This window comes from Ailuropoda melanoleuca, unplaced genomic scaffold (assembly GCF_002007445.2).
Source record: "Ailuropoda melanoleuca isolate Jingjing unplaced genomic scaffold, ASM200744v2 unplaced-scaffold2139, whole genome shotgun sequence".
Classification (NCBI taxonomy): Eukaryota; Metazoa; Chordata; class Mammalia; order Carnivora; family Ursidae; genus Ailuropoda; species Ailuropoda melanoleuca.
This window is the reverse complement of record NW_023190937.1, coordinates 12,010-20,600: the sequence shown is the minus strand read 5'-3', so window position 1 is coordinate 20,600 and position 8,591 is coordinate 12,010. Positions and strand designations below refer to the sequence as shown.

The 8,591-nt window shown below is 46.9% G+C and overlaps 1 pseudogene and 1 gene segment (V, D, J or C); both read right to left on the bottom strand.

Annotated features, from left to right (window-relative positions):
- Window positions 1–963: 963 nt before the first annotated feature.
- LOC117797997 lies at window positions 964–4,595 on the bottom strand. The segment is given in 2 exon segments: window positions 964–1,364; window positions 4,535–4,595. Coding segments are annotated over 2 exon segments (447 nt in total).
- A 1,894-nt stretch (window positions 4,596–6,489) lies between these two features.
- On the bottom strand, window positions 6,490–6,931 carry LOC109488688 (annotated as a pseudogene).
- Between the last annotated feature and the right edge of the window lie 1,660 nt (window positions 6,932–8,591).

Here is an 8,591-nt window from a genome sequence, read left to right as displayed (position 1 = left end):
GAACAGAATGAGAGAGACTGAGCTCTTAATTATGCTGACCTTGCATCCTGAATTGCCGCAGAGCGAGGGAATTGCTAGGATGTGACACTTTCACTGCAAAAACTAGGACGGTTCTGGCAAACTAAGAACAATGGTTACTGAAACAGGTTTTCTGTGGTCTACATCAGGCTCAATTAAGGGACAGAGAATCCGTGGATATATATATAATGTGTATTTGTATTTAGTGATTTGTCATAACTGGGATTCATTGTAGAACGTGGGCTGGCTCCTCTTGAAACTCAGGTATAATGGGGTTCCCTGAGGAATGGAGACAAGTCTTCTCTTCCCATGTGGAAAATGGAACCATGTTGGAAATAGCCCATCCTGTCAGGGACAGAGGGCTGAATCCAGCATAAAGATTTATTAGTCGGATGGTAGGGGAGCTTCCACATGTGCTGTAATCTCAATTCCAAATCCCCTGCTCAGCTCCTTGGATATGAGGGCATCGATGAAGGGGCACTGGAAAAACATCATCTTCCTTTTCTCCTCATTCCTTAAGCTAGATCTTCAGCTTTCATTGTGTTGCTCTTTTCTCAAACCTCATATGCAGAACAATATCCCACCAAGGTGGATCATGTTGACTAGAGTATGGCGGACACTGCGTTGAGTAAGACAAGGTCATTTCTGGATAAATTATTCCAACTAGGCCTAACAGAAGTGAGAGGCTGTCATTGAAAGTAAGGATGTCCCTGAGACCTGTGAAAATTAGACAGAACAAAGATCTCTTTGTCAGTCTCTCCCTACCATTGATGAATGGGAAGATCATATTCTGGGAACATGTAAAGGAACAAAGAGAATGAGAATTCTCCAGAGAATTCACCAGGAAGCCTATTCCATTTTATTATATTGTATAAGGGAGAACTGAAATCTGAGAGAGAACTGAAATCTCAAGGCCATATTGCACGAAGTCCCCTCTATAAATGGTTAGGATTGAGGAAGCATCTTCCGAGCAAGGAGGGCGGCTGTGAGAACAGGGCAGGTTTTGGCTTTACTTCCCCATGAACTTAGACCACTGTGATAAGTGCCACCACTTCTAGGTGAGGCACAGTAATATTCAGCCTCATCCTCAGCCTGGAGTCCAGAGATGGTCAGGGAAGCTGTGTTGCCAGACTTGGAGCCAGAGAAGCGATCAGGGATCCCTGATGGCCGTGTATTTACATCATAAATCAGAGTTTTGAGGGCCATGCCAGGATACTGTTGGTGCCAGGAAACATGATTATAACTCCCAATGTCATTGCTGGTTCCAGTACAAGAAATGGTAACTGTCTGTCCCAGAGCCCCGGACACTGAGGCTGGCTGAGTCAGGGTAGACTGGGCCCAGGAACCTAAAAAAAGGTAAAAGCAATAGTTAGCTCTGTGCTGGGGCCTCGGTTGAACCTGAAGAGGATAGAAAGGATCAGCTTAGATGTCCCCAATGAACATTCCCTGGGGACCTCACTTGTGCCCTGAGCAAGGAGACTGAGAAAGACCAGAGTCCAGGCCATGGTGGTGACTCCTCAACAGCACTGCCTTCTGAGACCCCCAATCCCAGGCTTGTCTATCCCAGACCTCTATTATCTCCTCCCCCTCTCTGCCTCAATGAGGGCGTGGCCTGCATGCAAATGTGCTTCCTGCACCTTCCTCTCTTCACCCCCTCTGATCTGACCCTTCATCCTAGATACTTGACATCCTTGGGCAGCGGAGCTTAGCTGAATAGACTCAAACACTTTGACATGTACCTTCTGAAGGTCAAGAATTTGAATTTTTATGCCTGATATGTCCAGAAGAGAAGCATCTCCTAAAGACCTCATACATGTGAGCTCCTGGACCTTCCGTGTTTCTGCAATAACATGAGTGTTTCCCTGTGACCATGCAAGACTTGGGGCCCTTCCTTCTGTGCCCTCTGCTGGGCACCAACTTCTGAGGATCTCTCTACTGTTAGGAAAGTGTCACTGCCGACACCAATGGAAACATCTGCTGTGAGTTGGTGGTAGGTGCTGGGTTCTCCCCCAGCTGCACACTTACCATGGTCCCACCCATACTTGTTGCTGGTGATGGACATGCAACATTGAAACCCATCAGCTTGTCAGACACCCCACCTACTTACCCACATGTCATATGGAGGGTCAGGTGCACAGGTGAAAGCAAACCCTAGGAGGGGAAAAGGAGCACCTGCCAGGACATTCTGCACATTCCACTCATGAGCAAGCCACTTTCCCTTCTTCAGCTTCAAATCTCAACCTGAGAAATGATGAAGAATGTTACACTGTCCATGGTACATTATGTAGAATAGGGTTTTGTAGGTTTGAAAATGAGACATTTCTCAGTGTCCAGAGGGTCATTTGTTAGAAGATTTATATTATCCAGCTCTCATTCCATTTATATTAGATCTCTTTGTCTGACAACAGGCATATGTTTTATCTACTCAGTTGTACACCACCACTCACCCACTGGTAACCGTAAAAGTAAACTCTGGACATTGTACCACTGAAGGAACAGTAGCATTGCAAAATATCCCTTCCTAAACATTTCCTGTGAAAGTTTTAAAGTTCATTTTCAATTTCCCCTTTTCCCTAATGCCTGTTTCCACTGGTAACGTAGCCCAAATTGGAAGTACTGTTATCAGGCTCAGTTTCCATTTGAGGCATAGTGAGCAGACACCACAAAGCCCCAATAAATGCTGCTGTGAGCCAAGAAATAATGCACGTTGGAGCTGTTTGAGTAAAAACATTTATTTTATGCACTTTTGTTTAGATATGATAAGAATTATAATGAAAGAATTTTGAAAGCAAACTCAAATATACCTCAGCACTTTTCCTGTCCTTTACGTAGAGCAGACTGTGAACAAATATAGAAGAGACAGTTGCCATGAGCAACTAGATGAAAAAGGAGAAAACACTGTTCCTGTGGGTATTTTGTTTTTCGTGGAAATAAATTCACACAGACTCCTTGAGAAACAAACTGGAAAAGAGAATGAGCCAATGGTAGGACAAAGCCACTCTCCCATGGTTCTGTGCAGCTGTGGTCTGTGACCTCCCACCTGCCTCACCCCAGCATGTTCAGGGCAGATCCAGAAGGCAGGTAAAATGGAAGGAAAGATGAGTCTGAATATGGAATGCTTTGGAGGCACAAAGACAAGACAAGAATATGCAAGGCTGCCTCCCGAGTAATTCCCTACAAATGTGCCTTGATTCTTGAATTGTAAATACAAATCTAAAAACAAAGAAAAGGTTGGGTGGGAATGAAATTGTCTCTGATCAGCAAGAAAGAAAGGTCTTCCTCTTGTTACTTTTCATGTTTACCAAGAAAACATGAGTTGTAAATTTTTTCTCTGCCCTCACTTAAATTACTTAATGTGTTTCACACATAAATAAGACCCTTGTCAGGTGTACAACCAAGGGATTGCTTTCTCAAGTTCCTGAGACTCATCACTTTGAAATGAAAACAGTAAGGAAGAGAGTGTCCCTACATTACAGATTCTTTGACAGATGAGAGAATCAGTCTAACATGACTGGGAACCTGGCTCCGAGTTGCGAAGATACTTCCTGGCATGAATGTAAGAAATTGTTTTTTCCTAGAAAGCTTGGATATTTACCACTAATGCTATGTATATGTTATAAATATCCTCTCCCATTCCATAGGTTGTCTTCACTTTGTGAAATTCCCAGGCATCCTACTCCATTCCTGACATTTTGTTGGATCACAAGTCACAAGGGGAAACCAGCTGTGCCCTGTACCAGTGTGAGCAATGGTGCAATTTAGAGTAAGACTTTCATAAAGAACAGGTGGAGTGTGCTTAGGTGGGGTCTCCACTTACTGTGCTCCTATCACTGAAGACTTAAAAGGAATGACCACCTTGGAACACATCACACAAGGAAGTGGAAGCTGACTCTGTCCCTAGAAAATTCATCAAGGGAATGTCTTCCTTTCGGACATCCTTGGAGGACAGGACAGGGTGAAGAACTGAATTCTCGTGGCCACATTGCAGGAAACCCCCTCTGCACAGGATTGGCAATCATCTCCAGAGCAAGGAGGGAGCCTGTGAGCTCAGGACAGGTTTTGGTGTCACATCCCCATGAATTTCCACCACTGTGATAACTGTCACTGGCTGTATATGAGTCACAGTCATAATCAGCCTTAACCTCAGGTTGGAACCCAGAGATGGTCAGGAAGGCTGTGTTGCCAGAGCCAGAGCCAGTGAAGCAATGAGGGATCCCTGAGGGCTGCTTATTGACACAATGAATTACAGGTTTAAGAGTCGATCACAGGTGCTGTTGCTGCCAGGAGACATAGTCAGATGCCCCAATATCACTGCTCAATCAGGAACAGGAGATGGTGACAGTCCTTCTCAGAGCCCCAGGAACTGTGTGAGGCTGATTCGGGGCACACTGGGTCAAGGACACTGAAAAGTACAAAACACACCCCTTTTTAATTCATTACTGGGCCTCAGTTAAGACTGAGGGGGAGAAATATATGGCCCCACATGTACCCATGGTCTCTTCCATGGAGGCCTCACCTGTGCCCTGAGTGAGGACGGTGAGGAGAACCAGAGTCTTAGTCATGATAGAGACACCTCAAGAGCACTGACTTCTGAGACCCCAACCTTAAGGCTGGCTTTCCCCCTCCTCTAATTTCCTTCCCCTGCTTGGAAGAGGAAAAGGCCTCCATGCAAATGTGCTTCCCACACATGCCTCTCCTCACCCCCTCTGATCTGAACCTTCATTCTCCGTATATCTGCAACCCAGGGCAACAGAACTTAGCTGAAGGATTCCAGTACTTTGNATACTTTGACATGGGTATTCTAGGACAGAGTTCATGTTTCTGCCCAGGAAATGGAGCCAGAATCGGAATGTCCCTTAGTTCCTACTGTGGGAATCCCCATATAGGTGAGGAATGATCCCATTACTTTCTACTTGTGTTGTGCTGATTGTGCCTGGGGAAAGAACCAGAGGGGCTGGAGTTAGAGAGATTCACTCATTCCTTGGTAGGCTCTGAAAACAGAGCAGGGATGGTTCACATCCCTTATCTCCTTCCTCTCCTCCTCAGTAGGGTAGGTCCTCCTGCTTCTCAGTCACCTTCCTTGCAGGACTCTGAGGCTGAGGCCTGGGGTGTCTCTTGGCCTCTCACACAGGGGACTTATTGGGGCAACATAGATTTGGAACACACTTCACACATGGTCCTCCTTTGCATGACTCAGGAGGAATCAACTCTTGGGACTCTGCATAGGTCAGGGTAAATCTCAGTCATGACCTTCCTCAAATCCAGGTCCTTGCTGCCCTCTGTTGGTCACAGATGGTGCAACACAAGCACCAGGGAAGGGTGCTGAGTGAGAGCTAGAATTTCTTCTCTGCTCTTTCTCCCCGTTCCTTTTTCCTCTTCCAATCAGTACTAAGTCCTGAGATTCCTCTTAAATCCATCTTCCTCAAGAAAGGAATGGGTCACCTGCCACACCAGGGGCTTCAGACCCTACCCCTCTGCACCAGCTAGCTTGTCCTCCTCAATAGCCTTGTCACAGCGTTTGTGTTACTGTGGCAGTTCTTGGCTCAGGGCTGAGGAAATATTAGAGGTCAAATTAAACCATCTCCTGAAGAAAGCCAGGATACAACAATGGCACAGGCGAGAAAAGAAAACAAACAAACTATTGGTTACTTGTACTGTTGAATCAAAAAATATTGGGAGTGAAAAAGAGAGAGCTCAGTCAGCATCTGAAACAGCCAAATTAAACAGGAGCACTTTTCTAGGGTTTGTTAATTAGCTAGAAGGGGACTGGGGTCAGGATTACTCTAAAGAGCCCACCTCTGGGACTTAACATCAGAATGCATTTCTCTATCGCATGGTGCAGAAGACATTCTTCACTTAATCTCCCTTGTACAGAGACTCACAACTCATAGCTGTGCACCTTCCTGGGGAGAAGTCCTTTCCACTCACAAAGAGCTTCCTGACCTAGTGCGCTTTCTCATTAGATGGTTTAAAGGGGAAATACCATTGGGGCACCTGGGCGGCTCAGCAGTTAAGCATCTGCCTTCAGCACAGGGCGTGATCCCAGTGTTCTGGGATCGAGCCCAGCATCAGGCTCCTCCACTGGGAGCCTGCTTCTTCCTCTCCCACTCCCCTTGTTCGTGTTCCTTCTCTCACTGCCTGGCTGTCTCTGTCAAATAAATAAATAAAACCTTTAAAAATATTAAAAAAAATAAAGTGGAAATACCAATCAGGCTGAATGCTCCCTTTCAGAAGAGAAGGGACTTTCAGGATAGGGACTACGAATTTTGCGAAGTGTGAATTCTTGAAGAAACTACTGCACCTGCCCCAGAGAATGAAGGGGCCTCCATAGAAATGTGCATCCAGATGTCTCCGTGTTAGGTGAGCATCTTCAGAGCAAGTAGGGAGCCTGTGAACAGAGGGCAGGTTTTGGTCTCACTTCCTCATGAAATGGGATCACTGTTTAAGATTGTAGCTACCACCATATGAGCATCAGTAATAATCAGCCTCGTCTTCAGCCTGGAGCCCAGAGATGGTCAGGGAGGCCGTGTTTCCAGATCTGGAGCCAGAGAAGGGATCAGGGTTCTTTGATGGCCTAGTATTTACATTACAACTCAGGAGTTTGGGGAAGTGCCTGGGAGCTGCTGATACCAGGAGATGTAATTACCACTCCCAATGTTACTGCTGCTTCCAGCACAGGAGATAGTGATGGTCTGATCCAGGGTCCCGGATACTGAGGGAGGCTGAGTTAGGGAAGACTGTGCCCAGGATCCTGAAAAATGAATGAACACGATCTAGTGAGTTTAGTGCTGGGGCCCCAGGTGAGTCTGAGGAGGAGGCAAAAGATCAGCCCAGATGTCCCTGTGCTCCCTTTCCTGCAGGGCTCACCTGTATCCTGAGTGAGGAGGGTGAGGAGGACCAGAGCCCAAGCCATGGTGGAGACGCTCTAAGAGCTTTGACTTCTCAGGCCCCCACCCTGAGCCTGGCTCCCCTATAACTCTCTTATCCACTCCCCCTTCCTCCAAGAAGGGAGGACCTCCATGCAAATGTAATTCCTGCCCTGCCTCTCCTCACCCACTCTGACATGATTCTCTATACCAAATACTTCTTCATCCCTGGGCAACAAAGCCTAGGTGTCCAGATATTAACACATTTCACATGCATTAGCTGAATCACAAGAGGCAGAGTCTGTGACAGACCCCAGGAATTCAAGCCAGCCTTGGAATATCCTTGCCTTCTACTGGGAAGTCTTGGTGTGGCTGGGGGAGGAATCCCAGGACCACTTTCCTGTGCAGGAGGGGGGTTAGGAAAGCTTTCCAGGCTGGCTGAGATTAAGGGAAATTCAATTACTCCTCTCGCCAGCAGCACAGTCAGAGCTGGGGTCTCATTCTCCCTCAACTCCCTCTAGGTGCCCTCAGTTAACTTTTCTCAAGACTCACTCTCCTGCTCTACAGTGCTTTGAGGGTAGGAGTTGTTTACTGGAACTTCCATAAAGGGAACTACTGGAATACAACAGATCCCTTGTGTCGCACATAGAGTGTCTCCAGAAGCACATTTGGACCTACCTTCAGGAGAAGAGAACAGCCAAAATTGCTTTTCCCAAATTCAGGTCCTCGGTGCCTCCTAGTGGCCACAGAGCATGAAGGCCAAGCTNAATCACTCTTGGTGCCCTCAGTTAACTTTTCTCAAGACTCACTCTCCTGCTCTACAGTGCTTTGAGGGTAGGAGTTGTTTACTGGAACTTCCATAAAGGGAACTACTGGAATACAACAGATCCCTTGTGTCGCACATAGAGTGTCTCCAGAAGCACATTTGGACCTACCTTCAGGAGAAGAGAACAGCCAAAATTGCTTTTCCCAAATTCAGGTCCTCGGTGCCTCCTAGTGGCCACAGAGCATAAAGGCCAAGCTCCAGGGAAGGCAGCTGACAGAGCTGGAAACCCATGCTCTGCCCCTCCTCCTGCCCACCCCCCAAATCCTCCCAGCTCTGTCCCAAGCTCTGACCCTTTCTNCTACTGCAATTCAAGATCCTTCCCTTTTTCCTTTATTTCCTCCATAATGAAATATGGCACCTGCAACATCGAGAGGCCCACATGCTCTTTCTCAAAGTCACCAGGAAAGCCACTCACAGGGATAGAGTGTGTGAGGTGGACGTGGCTCAGGGCTGAGGAAACATCCCCCATTGAATTAACCCAGCCCCAGTCAGTTCGAGGACGACAAAAGAGGGATATTGAGAAAATGATTGATCTCAACACGCTTAGGAAACAAGAGTAATGCAAGAAAGAGAGATCTGAGTAGAGTAGACAAATACTTCATTGAAATCCAGAGAAAGGATTCCAGGGTCTGAGCCTCTGGGAGAAAGGGACGGGAGTCAAGATTGGCCGCAGGGGTCCTGCTCCAGGGACATCTCACAGGGCAAGTCTGTGTGCCCAGGAAACACAGGATGTTTTCTCTCTGCCTCGGTGCACATTTGTGACCTGACCTCACAGCTAGGTCATTCCTAAGCAACATCTCTTCATCCACAGAGATGTTTGACCTAGTGTGCTTTCCTAGAGCAGGTGGGTTTGGAGAAAAACTGTTCAGGACTCACGGCTC